At 46.8% G+C, this 16,255-nt stretch overlaps 1 protein-coding gene across 2 annotated transcripts in view; it reads right to left on the bottom strand.

The window, feature by feature from the left end:
• Atxn1 (ataxin 1) overlaps positions 1-16,255 on the bottom strand; it is a 176,794-nt gene that overhangs the window by 13,136 nt on the left and 147,403 nt on the right. The window contains exons 1-2 of one of the 2 annotated variants that reach the window (XM_028763153.1): positions 11,118-11,201; positions 346-2,347 (exon numbers count right to left, since the gene is read on the bottom strand). In XM_028763153.1, coding sequence (XP_028618986.1) covers positions 346-2,184 — 1,839 coding nt within the window. In that variant the 5' untranslated portion in view covers positions 2,185-2,347; positions 11,118-11,201. Of the gene's footprint in view, positions 1-345; positions 2,348-11,117; positions 11,202-16,255 lie in introns of those variants that run through there. The other variant, XM_028763152.1, reaches the window with a different exon arrangement.

The following is a 16,255-nucleotide window of genomic DNA, read 5'->3' as shown; positions in this document are numbered from 1 at the left end:
TACCCCTACCCCCTCCTCATATGACCCCAAACCTATAAGAACAGGAGCCCCACCCCTTGACACATCTTCAGGACCTACCATACTATCTGAGGTAGCTCTCTCTTAAGGGAGCTCTTCTTCAGCACTGAAGGGTCTCAATCTCTGTGTCTCTGTCTCTCTGTCTCTCTGTCTCTCTCTGTCTCTGTCTCTGTTTCTCTGTCTCTCTGTCTCTCTCTGTCTCCACATATACACACACACACATATCCTGATCCCCAGTTGACAATAGGAACCCTACCTGCTAAAAACAATCACCTTGTCAGAATGAGGATAGGGGCCCCCTACCTATATGACCCTGGTGAAGGTTACCTGGGCTCGGTGTTCACCAACAGCAAACTGTATCACAGCCACACCGGGGCTGTGGCTATCCTCGATCCTCTCCACAGTACTGGAGTCAATCTTGAGGTCATTGCTAATCTCTGCACTCTGGATGAAATCCTCTGTCTTCAGGTCCTCCACCTTCTTCAGCTCCCCGTTGGCCAGCTGGATAATGGAACCTTTCATGAAATATGGCGGCAGCGTGGGTGACGTCGTGGCAGGGGATGCCACGGACTGTACCACCGGCAGGTGGATCTGGGCCTGCACCATGGCTGGGTAGGCAGCCTGGGTGACCAGAGCTTCTGGGTTGAAGTTCTCGCTCTTGGGTAGGGCGGTGGTGACAAACGTGTGAGGTACTGCAGCAAACTGGGGTGATGACGTCACTATGGCCGAGGCTGCCCCAGGTGTGTCCATGTCAGGGCTGCCCACTGGGATGAGCAGGGGCTGGGTACCTGGGATCACCAGGTGCTGCGGCAGACCGCCAGCGTAGGTGATTGCTTGCTGCTGGCCGCTCAGGTAGCCGATGACAGGAGGTTGAGTGCCAGCATAGAAGGCCGTGGCTGGTAGGCCCACCGGGAGAGGCTCCGATGCACTGTGTGTGGTCTGAATGACCGTGTGGGGGGACAGCGCATAGGACCTGTGGCCGGGCTTCCCTAGGTGCAGTCCGCTCTTGTCATTGAGGGTGGATGGGGAGGCCTCTCGATGTGTGGCCTGCTGTGTCTCCAGGTCGGCTGAGGATGCGCTGCTGTTGGGCAGGACCATCACAGATCCACGGACCCCGGAGGTATCGCGATTGCTGTAATCTGCTGGGCTTGGGTGGACCACCACATGCCTGGACTCATAGGGATGAGGCACTGACTTGCTGCTTGCCTTTCCCAGGCTCAGCTCCACAGAAGATGACGCCCCATACCTCCGACTCTTCTCCATCTCCCCATTTAGGACCTCCTTGGCTTGCATAGCCTGCTGCAACCTGCTGCCCTCTGCTTTTTTGGTGGACTCTCGAGGAACAAAGTGGCCTCCAGCGTCACTGTATTGCACAACCACCTGGGATGAAGGCCCCAGGGTGAGTGTGTGCGGGATCATCGTCTGATGGGGATGGAGGTGGACCGGGATGGGTGGAGGAGATGCTGCCCGCCCGGAGCTCTGTGGCGAGCTGGAAATATGAATGTACTGGTTCTGCTGGGTGGGTGGAGGGGACCCCGGGTTGACTAATCCTGCAGCACGGCTGAGGTGCTGCTGCGGAGGGGGCTCAACCTTGTGTCCTGGTGCCTGGCTCAGACTGCCCATGTTGGCCAGCAGGGTGGAATATGCCTCTAGTTGGGAGCGCTGTGATGGAGTGGTGGCCCCTGCAGCTGAGGCCACTGCACTGGTGACCGGGTTGCCTGATGGGGAGATCAGCTGGGAAGGGATAAAGCCCGTGTAAGGCCCACTGTATTGGGAGGACCCAATGAACTGGAAAGTATGAGAAAGGTGGGCGTACTGCACAGGAGACACCGGGGTCCCTGACTGAGGAGGAGGGTACACGGTGGGCAGCGTGTTGGCTGTGGGGACTGACCTGGGGGCACTGGGTGGGGAGTAATCCAGCCCTGTGGACAGTGCTTTATGTAAACCCATTCCTTGTAAACCATACTCCCCAGAAGTCCCTGCTGGCCCATGCCGCCCACCCCCATGGCCGCGGCTGGGGGTGCTGGGGAGCCATGCCACGCCCTCCACGCAGTGGTTGTCGCTGGGCAGAGCAGTGGCCTTCTCCTCAGAGGGCCGGCTGGTGGCGGGGATCTCACGTTTCTTGGGAGGCAGGCATTCATTGCTCCGCTCTTGATTGGATTTCATTTTTCGCCGTCCCCCCTCCACGGTGGCTGTCTCACTGGCTGGCTGGCTCTGGTTTTAGTCTGATAAACAGAGAGTCACATTGGATTTCTGTAGGGGATCCAGGCCCTTCATGAGGAATCATCTCCCCGTGGGTTCTCTAGGCTGACAGTAGCAGCTCCGGATTCTGAAGAGGAGGAGGAGGAGGAGGAGGAGGAGGAGGAGGAGGAGGAGGAGGAGGAGGAGGAGGAGGAGGAGAGATCAGGAGTGGGGGATGGGGACAGGAAAGAGAGAAGAGAGGGGAAAAAAATCAAAACATCAGCTCTAGGGGAGAAACCCCACCAAGCCAAACCAACCAGTCAACCCACCAACCAAAACACTCTTACCAACAAGACTAAGAAGAGACCCTCTCAGTTGGAATTTCAAAAGCAGATTATGGCCCAAGTGTTAAAATAGATAAAATATTACCTGGTCTAAAGAGCTAGTAAGACTCAAGATAGTGACTAAGTTTAAGGGTGTACATTTTTTTAAACATTTGTTTATTTGCTTATAATTTATTTATTTGTATGTGTGTGTGAGAGAGAGTTTATGCACACCACATATGTGCCAGTGCCTACAGAGACCACAAGAGGGCATTGGATGACACTGGAGTTACAGGGAGTCGTGAATCACACTGTGGGTGCTGGGACTTGAACTTGGGTCTCCTACAAGAGCAGTAAGTGGCTGTCTTGACCACCAGCCATCTCTCCAGCCCAGGTTTTATTACTTTCTTAATAAAATAAGAGTAGGCAACTCAGCAATTCAAACATTTCTCTGCCCCATCTCTCTTCTTCCACTCTTTTCTTCTTTTCTTAGAGGGGGGATGGTCACTTTTTTCTTTTATTCCAGCATCTCTTATTGCTCAGGTTGGCCTTACATTGTCTGTGTAATGAAGGCTGGCCTTGAATTCATGATCCTCCTGCCTCAGCCTTCCAAAGGCTGGGTTCACAGTAACCATCCACCCTGACCCCCAGATTTTGTTTTGCTTTTGTGATGCATTTCTGTAAATTGTCTTCACAGAAAGATTGGTACCATTCCCTGTCATTTCTTTACCTGAGCAATTTTATCTCAGTCAAATGAGATCCCAGAAGCTGGGCTTTGTGAAGGAGCAGGTTTGGAATAGAGATGCCCAATGAGTCTTTGGGCTATTTCTTCAGCTTCAAGGCCAGAACCAATACTGTTAAGATTTCACCTGGCTTCAGGGCTACACTTAATCTATGGTAGTGCCCCCCTATCTTAACAGTGCCTCCCACAATATACTCCTATACCCCAAACTCAGCAGCAGTATCCCAAAATAATACTTCTCACTGTAAGTCTCAAGGGAATTCTATGTACAGTCATTTATAAGGAAATACTAAGACATCTTTGAGACAGTTACTATGCTAGTTTTTTAAAAAAATAGACCAAACACAATATGTAAAATGAACCCTGCCATGGTGGCTGGGGCAGGAGAATGACCACAGACCTTAGGCTTCCGTGTGCTACAATATAAGATGCAGTCTCATAAATATGATACATAAGTAAGCACATGACTATGTAAGTGAAATAGAACCAAGGGCTTGAAAGTTTCCTTAATACAAGTTAGGACTTGCTTCACCCATGTGCCTTCTTCTCTTCCAAGTTTGTCTCTGAAGATTCTCCCCCCACCTCTCCTCCTCCTCCTCCCACCCCCACCAGCAGGGCCCTGCTCACTATGAGTATGAGATGAAACCTTTGCCGGACAAATCACAACCACGTGTCCAAACCCAGCCACGTCGTGATGCCAGGAACTCTTACAGAGCAATCCCTGTCTCAGTCTCATGGAGACACTGAATTCTGCGTCACCACCCTTGTGTGAACAATGTCTACCTGGCATGGGGTAGACTGTCAGGGTGACCGATGTGAAACACGCTAGCAGCAGGAGACAGGGAGAAGCTTTGGAGGGAAGCAACATCAGAGGCTCTGATTTGGGGAGCTGCAGTTCTGGGGTTGGAACTTGAATACATTTCCTCCTCAAATTCTTTTTCCTATGATCTGACTTTAAAACAGACCCCCCCCCCAAACTGGGTATGGTCATGAGTGTCTGTACTCTCAGCCTGTGGGAGGCTAGGGCAGGAAGATTGGGACTTTGTAGACCAGCCTGGGCTTTATGGTAAGTTCCAGACCAACTTGAGCTACAAAGAAAAACCCTGTTTAAAGGGGAAGAAAAAGTAAGGAAGCAGGCAAACAGACAAAGAAACAGTCAAACAAACAACCAAATCAAACCGAAAACTCTTAAGCCTTTACCAGACAGAGCCAAACTCATACTGTAAGCTCTGTCTTTAACAATTCAAGCTGTGTCCGTGTTGAGTCAACAGCAAGATCCACAGCGAAGCATAACCCTTTGCTCAGCTCCCCATTCTTCTATCACACAATTCCAAACTGCTCTCATCCAGGTTATAGTGTGTGTGTGTGTGTGTGTGTGTGTGTGTGTGTGCATGTCACAATATGCATGCAGAAGTTGAAAGACAACTTCAGAGATTGGTTCCATCTTGCTTGAGATTGGGGGAGGGGGATGTCTCATCACTATTTCGTAAGCCAGACCAGCTGGCCTGCAAGCTTCCAAGGATTCTCTTTTGTCCAGAATCCATACTGTCAGAAGAGTGCTGGGGTCACAGACACATGGTCTACCGTTCAGCTTTTGCATAGGTTTTAGAGGTCAAACTCATAGCCTCACAGTTGTGTGACTGTGTGGTAAATGCTTTACTCTCCAGACCTCACTTTCCGACTTCCACCTGGGGTGAGGATGGTTTAATAACTCTCATTTGTTTTGTTTCAACATCACCAAGAAATACCAGAGCAAAGTGACAAATGACACGAGAAGCTGCTCCTCCCTCATGAGTTGGACCAGGCAGATAGAACCTGAGAATGCAAATGTGTACAGGGAAGTGGAGGTTTAGACATTCAGTGTCTGAACACCAGAGTTATTGCAATAAGAAAAGGGCCCCTCACACTGACTGGGCAGCCACTAAACATGGGGACCCAAAGAAGTCTCATGCTGACGAAATTAAAAATAGCATGTACCTGAAGATGTGGAAAAACCGAAAGTGGGTAAGGAATTATGTCTTAAATAACTTTATTTTGGAGGACCCTCTCCTATCAGGAGGACAGAGAATCATTTAAACCCAGTGTTTATAAATCCATATTAAGGACAGACTAAAATCAAATCCCCAAAGTGTCTAAAGCATTGTTATTTTTTGCTGTCTTAAAAAAATATCAATACCAATCTTTTCTCTCTAGACTTGGAGAATTACTCTTAAGAAAGAGGACCATTAAGCTCTAACTTTAAAAAGACTTATTTATTTTATTTTATCTGTATAAGTGTTTTGCCCACATGTATGTATATTACATGTGTGTCAGTTGCCCACAGAAGTCATAAGAGGAAATCAGATCCCTAGGAAGTGGAGTTGTTGGGACTTGAACCTGGGTTCTCTGCAAAGAGCAACTAGTACTCTTAACCACTGAGCTATCTTTCTGGTCCAGCTCCAGCTTTCTCATACCAGCTGGCAAGGAAACATAATCATTTAATCATTGCTGAGGTCTATGCAGAGAACCGTTCCATGCGCCCCCTGCTGGCGGCACAGGTGCACTGCTGTATAAAACACCGCAGGATTTCATTAGCGATGTTTATGCAAGAGTGATATGTCAGAATAGGAAATGAGAGCATTTGCATACAGTAGTAGTCCCAGCCATCGAGGGAATAGGTTAATTAGCTCATGGCAGCTCGAGGGAAGAAAACGCAGGGGGCATGAAAGTCCTTTCAAAGCCAAGTAAAATGTCAAACACATTCAGGACAGTCTTTCGCAACAGGCAAACAGAAAACTGTCTGAGCACATGCCTGCAGTATGCAAAACCAGCAAGCTCCCATGAAGGCCGAAATGGTTCTCAGAGGCACAAGGATTTATTTATACTACTTATCTGATAGAGGCTGGCTGGCTCTTCAGCTCCGAACACTAACGGGGCTGAGCTTCTGTTAATGAACTAACAAGAGATATCAAGTCTATGTATTTATTTTTAGGACCGAGGATCAGACCCAGCACCTTGTGGATGCCCAGCAAGTAAGTACTCTCCATTTAGCTCGATCTCTCAGCATCATATGTCACTGCTGACAAATTCAAACTCATCCTGAAAAAGCATCCACGGATAAAGAGCAGTACCTTTGCTGGAGATTAGCTTTAATAAAACAAGGATAGCGCAATTAATAAAGATACAGGAGTGTCTCAGGCTGAACTGAAGCAAATCTCAGGCTACCATCCTAATTGCTTATATTTTAAAAGTTTATGATTAAGACATTTATTATTATTATTATTATTATTGACATGGGCTGTCAGCATACATGTGGCAATTCAACAACAACACTGTGGAGCTGGTTCTCTCTGTCCATCATTTGTGACTTGGAGAATCTGACTCAGGTTGTCAGGCTTGGTGGAAATGCCTCTTCCCACCGAGCCATCTCTCTGCCTAGAATAACAGTTTTTAACAGAAGAGGGATCTTGCTATGTTGTCTGGACTCAAGAGATCTTCCTGGCCACAGCTCCCCAGTTGCTACCATTCTAGGCATTCTCCTAAATGGGAGTGTTTACCATGCAAGATGGTCAACTGGAGGTGATGAGTTTTTTTCTCTGTTCAGCTCTCTGAAATGCTTGCATCTTCCACGAGGTGGTACTGGATCCTGCTGGATTTTTACTACACCACTAGGGGGCACCATGGAGCACACTGGTATTTTCATTACACATGTAAGTATCATTATATTTTATTCTATTTTTGCATTCTGTCCTTCCTTCACTCCTAACTGGTATCCTTATTTTCACAAAATACTAGTAGTTTCTCCTTTTATGACTCTCATTATCTCAAAATCTATACAGAAACATGATTTAAGTTTGTAGGTTTGTTCAGCAGTTTGACATTGTGACATATTGTTACCTAGAAAGTTCACACTTTAGAACTGCTCAATGAGATTTTTTTCCCACAATATTTTCTCCCCAAAATGAATCTGATGATGTTTTAAGTAAATTTATAATTTTGCATCTGCCACCTTCAAAGGTATAGGGGTCACCCGTGGTCTCTGAAGATTGGCCATGCCTTTAGGCTATTATGCGGTCTATACAGGTCACGTGATGCTTTTGCTCGTTTGGTTCCATTTTGTTTTTTCTACTATCCTGGATGAGAAGTGGCAAGGTCCTTCTGTGCTGGATCTCCATCTTCTGTGGGGATGGATGACCACTGATTTTAAGGTCTGTAAATAACAACTGGCTGCTTAGAATAGAAGGCACTTCTAGAATTTGACACATACGGCCTTTAAAAACACATTTCAAGGATGAGGATTAAGTGGAAATGCTGTTTCTACACACACAATCGTGACCTTCTCCGTGTGAGTGAGCTGGATGTGCCCCCCCACCCCCGGGCTTTCACAAATAAGAGGAAGAAATGTAGACGGCTCATCAGGGTTAAGGCAGGTTCAGCACCGCAAACCTGCAAATTCCAAACACAAAATGTTCCACAAATCCCCAAGTCTGTGAGCAGGCGCAGGACACACGTGAGGAATTCCACACCTGGCCTCACATGGTGGACTGGAGTCACAAGGTAGGTTCACTAAAAATATTACATAAAACGAAGATGATTTTCTCCATCAGAAAAGCTCAAATACATGTTTGGGTCCTGTTCTTAAGATTTCATTTTATGTGCACGAATACTTAAAACTGAGAAGGTAGTGAATGAAGAACACTTCTTGTCCTAAACACTTTGGATAAGGGATACTAAACCATCCTGGGAGATGGAACCCTTGGTGTAATGACAGAGGCCACGAGGACACGGTAAGACTACTTGAAGTCTCACCTCGAGCCTTCCCATTTGACTTTATCACTCGAAGAAATTCTGGGTGCAATGGACAGAGGTCCTTCAGTTTGGTAACTTTGAAAAACAAGCCCAATCCCAACATCCTTGGAGTGTTCAGGAATGAGGCAATTGTCCTAACTAGACATCCTCAGGGTTGACTGATGAGGCTTCCCTCAGCGGAAGTGGATCTGTATTCACGCCCCAACCACTTTCTTTACTTTCCCTCTCTTCGGCGGGCCTTCGCTGCTCAGTGTCAGCACAGGTCCCAGGACAGGTCTTCTCAGCACTATCTTCCGTTCAGCACTGTTCAGCATTTTATTAGTGTTTTGGTTATCATCTTTAGAGGTAGCAGAAGGCTGGAAGGGATATTTAGTGTGTTGTGATTAATATGCAAATATATCCTCAGAGGCTGGAAGTGATGGCATAGAACCAAGAAAATTAAGATTAATGAGAATAAAAATAAATGCCTGGCCTCGGTTTTAATGGCTCAATTAGCTTAGTTGAAGAACTCTGGCTGAAGAATGGTTTAAATGAAGTCTAGGACTGGTTCTTGTTTTGTTTTGAGACAGGATCTCAGGTAGCCTAGGTTGGCTCACAAATATGCAATGTTGATGAAGATGACCTTGACTTTTGGATTCTCCCGCCTCTCCCTTCTGAGTGTTGGGATTACAGGTGTATGCCACTTCTTTAGGTTTGGGACTCCAGTGGTGATGTACGACACACTCTACACTGGAAGCATTGTTGTTGCAACAGTGTGTTGACAAAGAGTGGCTCCCTACCCACTGTGTGCTGAATGGAAAAACATTGCCAAGACATAAATGGGCTGAGAATGTCCCAATAAACCTTGTACTATATGAAAACTGAACAAGGATGTTAGTTTTTGTGACACTAAGTGTCATGTACTGGGGTGACAAAACAAGAGAAACCAGACTGTCTTTCCTAGGCAAGCAACATGGTTGTTGGTGTCCCCCCGACCCAGCCCCCAAGCTCAGTGTGACTCGGGCCACTGTAACTCCAGCCCTGATGGGGCACCCACGTGTCTTCTAGGCAAGCTCTCTGTGTGTCTGGCACACTCAGGCTAGGTGTGCAGGCACACACCTGTAAACCCAGCACTGTGGAATTGGAGGCTGCAAGACTCAGTCCCAAAACACCAGAAGCAGCCTAGAAAGAGAAGGAAGGTCTGAGTTTTGGTGAGCATCCTACACAGACCACCCACCCCCCTTTAGCTGGAGGCAGCCGCACACCACGGTGCCTTTGAGGAAAAGCGAGGCTGTGAGGCCCTATAGTGCATGGCTGTAGTCTTGGGGCAGTGGGGTTGTCAGTCAAGGTGAAGCAGAAGAAAGGAGGCCTTATTGTTTAATAACATGGACACTTTTTTTGGGGGGGGTTGCATATTTGAAGGTGCCCAGAAATTTTGGGGGGAGGAATAATGAATATGACTGAATTTAACACTTAACATGATTAAAACATTTAAAGCCTCTCTAAATAGCACAAGTCCCATTTGGGTACACAATAGCTAAGCGAAGCTATGTTTAGGGCAGAGTGGTCCTTCTGATTAAAAGCTTTTAGGATAGCCAGCCATAAGGATTCCTCAGATGCTCTGGGTGGTTTGCCCTTTTTTCTCCCTTTTCCTTTTTTGAGATAATATAGTTGCATCCCACCACCCACTCCCTTTCTTCCCTGTAAATTCTCTCATATATTCCCTCTTGCATTCAAACGAGTGCCCTCTTTTTTTTCCCACCAACAGCTATTGCATACATGTATCTATATGTCTGATACATATATATCCCTAAATATAACCTGCTAAGTTTATATACTGTTACTCATACTGATGTTTTTGGAGCTGACCAGTTGGCACTGGATAACAAACTGGTGGAGTGGCTGCCTTGTCTTGATGTCCTTGATTGGCAGGTAGCCTGAGTCTTGCCCTGTTTGTCTTTCTGTGGGACATACTATTTGCTGGTATGTGTCAGTATGACAGAGAGGCAGTCTTCACGAAGGCTTGGATGAAGCTGTCCTCAGGCTCAATGCTGTTCTGGTCCATGTGGTGATAGAGAACACTGGGTGGAGGGTGGGTATCCAGAGACATCTCAACAGCTGTCTTGTGGTGTGGGTACACCACACATGTCCCTGGCTCTTGTCAGCCCAGGAGCATGTCTGGACCAGGATGGAGGGGACAGGGGGGACGTCTGTAGAAGCTGCTCACATGGAGAATGTGGCTGGACCTCAGTGTGGCCAGTGTCCTCTGGCTGCCTGCCCACTCTGGAATTCCTGGAAAGGCTCAAGACAGGAAAATGACCATCTGGATCCAAAGAGGTCCCAGAGAATTGTCCCGCAGGGGTTGAGTCAGAGTCTTTGAGAAAAGCTGGAAATGCCTTTCTGTCAGGACTTTTCCTGGTTTCAGTGCCGAAGCAGAAATTGTTCAGCTTTCCAGTGTCCCTTGTGCTGGAACAGCTTCCCGAGGCGCCTGCATGGCTGGCGATCTGCCACTTGGGCTGGATGGCCGGGAAGAGTCACGGGGACCTTCAGGGATCTTGATCTGGTCTAATGTAAACTGCTTTAAGGACAGGGGAAGGTGGCCTTCCATGTGGCTACAGCCCTGAGGCTGCTGGGACAAGCCAACAACTGATCAGGGCAGTGTTGCCAGACGGGGAGGAAGTGACCCTGCTGTGTTCAGCTCCTGACAATGTCCTGTAACACAGAGCTTCCTGTAGAGCGCAGGAAGCATTTCTCCACAGAATATCAATACAGAATGTTAATGTTATTGTTAATAATAGGAAGGTGAAACAGATGTGATCTGACTGTCTCTCCCTGTCTCTCTGTCTCTCTGTCTGTCTCTGTCTGTCTCTGTCTGTCTCTGTCTCTCTCTGTCTCTCTCTCTCTGTCTCTCTCTGTCTCTCTCTGTCTCTCTGTCTCTCTCTCTCTCTCTCTCACACACACACACACACACATACACACACATACACACACACATACACACATACACACACATACACATATATATCCCCCTATCTCCACCTTTCCCCTCCTCCCCCATGACAGGTTCTCCCGTCGTTCAGGCTGACCTGGTTCTCCTTATTCCCACAAATGCTGAAATTGCCGATGTGTCCCATCATGTGTGGCTGCTACTGATGAGGAAGGACTCAAAGATGTTCAAGAACAGGCTGCGGTGTAATGACAAAGGACATGGCAAATGGCGGTGTAAGGTCAAGGAAAGGGCAGATTCCAATCCTAGCTTCACTTCTACCTGACTACATGATCTTCTAAAATTTCCTTTCCTCCTAATGCAACTTTTATTTTACTTGAATTATACATTCATCTTTAAGGAGATAATTACTTACCCAACATGTAATTCTATCAGTAATCTCTCTGCTGATTGAAAGGGGAGACACTGGTTTGCACAGAGCCTGGTATAATGCCCACGCTCGATCGATGATAACCATCATACCTAGGATTCCGCAGACGTCCCTTCACTGTTTCCCAGCAATCAGCCGCCATTCTCTGTTGCCTGGGTTTCCTGGTCCTGTGATGACATCAACCTTCCTCTTTCTAACTACCCAGCCTGTCAAACAGCTGGGCTTTTCTTTCTCTCCCATCTGCATGGCTGTTTGAAAGTGTATTGCCTTTCTTTGCTTAATAGGGCCGTATTTATAATCATTCCCAAGACAGGATTCCATTCACTCCAAAAAAACCGAGAGTGATTCCACACAGGGAGAACACTCGGAAAGACTGGATGTGAAATTCAAGTGTGACATTTCTTGGCAAGGGTTAAGCTCAACGTTCCTGGTCTGATTCTGTTTGCTCTTTTATACTTTTCGGATGAGTAATTCCCAAAAGGCATTGTGGGGAGATGGAGAATCTCCTTCCCCTACAGGGAGGGCTGCCAGCAGACTCACACATGCACGCTCTTGCTGCTTCTCTGCACATCAGTAAGCTAAGTGCCCTGACAGCTACATCCTATATCCTGCACTATGGACCACCAGGGGGCTGGACTTCCTGAAATTAGGATGGACCAAGACTTCTACGAGTTGAGGATATGAAAACCTCTATCAAATTAGAAGAAATTTTTTTTAAAAAGGGACTAAAGCATTCTGGGAGGGATTTAAGGTATCCTTGGCCCTCGATGGGAAACTTCCAGATAATTCTTAAGTTCATTTGCCAACTCTCAATAAAGGGTATACTGGTTTCCGTTCTGTGTGGTTTTCTAGTCTATGGGTAGTACGGTTTGTGTGTAACCTGAAGGTTATTTTAGAAATGCAATCCCTAAAGCAACAGTGTTGGGCAACAGGATAAGGTCAGTGGGGAGGGCTCGGCCCTAAAGAATGACTACTGTCACTATTGCAAATATGGGTTAGACATGGCAGGTAGGGGTTAGTCAAGGCAGGTATGGGTTAGTCATGGCAGGTATGGGTTAGTCATGGCACGTATGGGTTAGTCATGGCAGGTATGAGTTTGTCATGACTGGTATGGGTTAGTCGTGGCAGGTATGAATGAAGCTGGCATCTGATGAGGTCTGAACAAGAAGTGCTGTTCCGTGGGTACTTGGGCTCAGCACCTGGATTGAAGCTCGTGGTGTTGTTTGGGAAGATTGTGGGACCTTTAGGAGGAGGGAGACCTTCACTGGAGTACATGGATATCTAGACTTTAGGTTTTATCCCCTGGCTCACCTCCTCGGGGCTTTCCACTGCCCTGACTATGAACCTGGGATAAGACCAGCTCCTGCGCTTACTTTAGCATCTTCCCCACTACAACAGATCTTCCTTCTTTAAGTTGACTTTGGTTCGGTATTGTTGCTCCTAACATAGCAATACTTAATGCCCCTAGGCTGTACCCTTGAAATAGTTAAAAGAATACATTTTATATCAGGCATACTTCAATTACTATACAGGACACTTCATGGTTGCAATACTTTGTGAACAAATGGTAACTGTTTTTGAAGGACATCAAAGCCTTGCCCCCTACCTTGGTTCTGTGTAGCCACACAGGTTCCCAGAATATCTGTAGAATTTGTCTGTATCTCATTGCTGAGCTTTGGGGGGGCATCCCCAAAACCAAAACTCTCTAAAAACTATGACACAGGGCTGGCAAGATGGCTCAGTGGGTAAAAGTATTTGCTGTACAAGTATGGCACCCCAAGTTCCATCCTAGAAATCCACAAGAAAGTGGAAGGGGAGAGCTGACTCCACAGAGCTACCTTCTGCCCTCTGCCCTTCGTGTGCCTTCTGTGGCACATGTCCCCGTAGGCCACATACATATCACGCATGCGCACATACACACATTGTAACAGCTTGTTCCTTCCCATAAATCTAAAGGCTTCTGAAGTGTTTCAGTAAGGTTGGTGTTAAGAGGGTGATGATGTCAGAGCCTCCTGAATGGACCTAGCAACAGCACCTTGGACAGTTTACGGCACTGCCCATAGCATTTGCCCATAGCAGGTCCCTGTCTACTACTTCATCCTTCAGTAACAACTCCTGAGATCTCGGCAGAGCTATTCCCACCCTGGTCATCCTTGGTTCTGGATGTTCACGGCAGTGTAAATCTCACCTCAGGCACCAAACGGATGTTGTGACTCCTGTCTTTGTGGGTACCCCGTTTTACCCTCTCTAGCGGATGGATGGATTTGTGGATTCTAAGTGTGGTACTGTGCTGGATGACAATCTGGAGGTCACAAAAAGCTGCACCTCTAAAGAATCTACCTTGGAAATTCCCTTTCTAACATGGACCCACTAGTGAAATGACGACCTGAGACGGCCCAGATCAGGCAGTGCCATAGACTGTCCGAGGTGCTGTTGCTAGGTCCATTCAGGAGGATCTGACATCATCACCCTCTTAACACCAACCTTACTGAAACACTTCAGAAGCCTTTAGATTTATGGGAAGGAACAAGCTGTTACAAAGACAACGGTTTTATTGAAACCACCCTAATTCAAGTGGAGAAAGGGTAGTTGTAAAAAACCTGCCAAGGTAAGAATTCTCTCTGAAACAAACGTTTGCTTTAGAACCAGGGGTGGGGGCGGGGGGCAGGGGCGTATGACTCACACTTCTGTGAATGGATGGCTGCGTTCTGACCCTCGGAAGATGAATGGTTCGTTTTGAAAAGCTCAGCAAGTGCAAAACCTACTTTCTACCTCCGTTTATTTCAGAGCGAGGCTGCAGAGTGGAGCCCGAGATGCCTGGGTCGTTCCCAATCACCAGCAAAACCGACAATGTTCTGACCTGCTACCTGCAGCTGTTTTCAATCAGAAAGCAGAACAATTATGGCAGCCTCTCCCGGGGCTCACATGCAAGGACCACATGAAGCCAAGAGAACATTAAGGATGTTTGAACCAGCTCCCAGAATCTACAGTGTTCGCCTGCCAACTGCTCATCTTCACCCCGGCTAGGCATCATTAACTCCATTCGGTATTCATTCAACAATCAAAAATCTACATTCTTCCTGGATGAATGGAGATGTCCTATGATCTAGGTACACTGTCACAATGACTGCACGACACGAGAGATGTCAGAGTATTTATATATTCTTCAGCCTAGTTTTCAATACTGGGTCTCATGGAAGAAGGGGATACTCCACTCTGAAATCCTTAGCTGTGTAAGACTGTCGGATGATGAGCCTATCAGAGACTAGAGGGAGAAATGCCTTGCTAAATCCTTACACTTGAGACTCACTCTGGAAACCGCAGTGCTTACTAGTGGCTTGAAATACATGGCTAGCTTTGAGTTCCATAAGACCTGGGCTAGCTTCCTAGCTGCAGGGCTTTCACAATTGGTGCCTTTAGAAGGAACCATTTAGTATTGTAAGGTTTATTTTGCTCTTTAAGAAAATGGAGAGATGGGTTGATGCTTAAGTTCTTACTGGGGACCCAGGTTGGTTTCTAGAATCCACACTGGGCAGCTTACCTGCCTGTGATTTCATTCAGAGGTTCTGACGCCCTCTCTGGCCTCTGTGAGCACCTGCATGCATATAGGGCACACACAGACAAGCAGGCAAGCACAATACACATTTATTAATAAGAAGAAAGAAAATGGAGATGGGCGAAGGAGATAGCTTAGTCAGCAAAGTCCTTGCCTTACAAGCTTGAGCTCCCGAGTCTCATCTGCTAGAATTCCTATTAATCCTGGTGTGGAGTCACGTGCCTGTAATCCTAGCACTAGGTAGGAACAGCAAGATGGGTTCTTGAGGTTCACTGGTCAGTAGGCCTAATCTACTTGGCGATTTCCAGGGGCACGAGATAACTCTGCCTAAAGCAAGGCAGATGGCACGTGAGACACATCAGTCACATGCACATACGTACTAAGCTTGCTCAAGAGAGACATACATACGGAGAATGAACACGGAGATGATCATCAGCCCAAGCTGTTAAGAGAATTGTGTGGGATGAAGTGATGCACAGGACACAAAGAGTGCCGGGTCACTTCAAGTAACATTCTGCTTTCAGTTATCAAACATCCTGCCGCCACTGCGGAGGGAAGATGCTAAGAGTCCAGATTGTGTGAATTGTTAACCCCGGCTGTCTTGATGCCCCTGCTGAAAGTTAGTTTCTGGTGCCTCAGTTTTCTCATCTCTGAAGTGAGAACAATACCAGTGCTAACCCATGTTCAATACAAATGCTAGCTTGCCGTAAGTTCACACAGGAAAAGAAAGACTGGCCAGGGCTGGAATATGGTAAGCCCTAGGAATATCAGCAGCTGCTGTTACCTCCTGGGAAGGGCTAGCCTCTTTCCAGCTTTCACTTGGTTTCTATTTTCATCTGTGTTAAAATGTCCTCATTGTCCGCCTAAGCTTTCCCAAGGTAACAAAATACATCATAAGTACCAGTCAACTCTAGAAGATGCTTGGTGGAGCATCCTCTAATTAGAAGGTTCCTGCCTCACTTCCCTTAATGAGATACCTCAAATCTCAGTTCAGAAGCTTACCAGGTCTTCAAAACCATCTTCTACAAAACATTCTGTGTCCATATGCGTATAGCCATATACATACTGACATGCAGATATACACATACACATACTATACTCACAGATATGCACACATGCACATACTCACAGATATGCACACATACATATACTCACAGATATGCACACATGCACATACTCACAGATATACACACATACATATACTCACAGATATACACACATACATATACTCACAGATATACACACATACATATACTCACAGATATACACACATACATATACTCACAGATAT

This window comes from Grammomys surdaster, unplaced genomic scaffold, assembly GCF_004785775.1.
Source record: "Grammomys surdaster isolate TR1022 unplaced genomic scaffold, NIH_TR_1.0 137, whole genome shotgun sequence".
In the NCBI taxonomy this organism is placed as follows: Eukaryota; Metazoa; Chordata; class Mammalia; order Rodentia; family Muridae; genus Grammomys; species Grammomys surdaster.
Note: the sequence above shows the minus strand (reverse complement) of the source record. Positions and strands in the feature narration are given on the sequence as shown.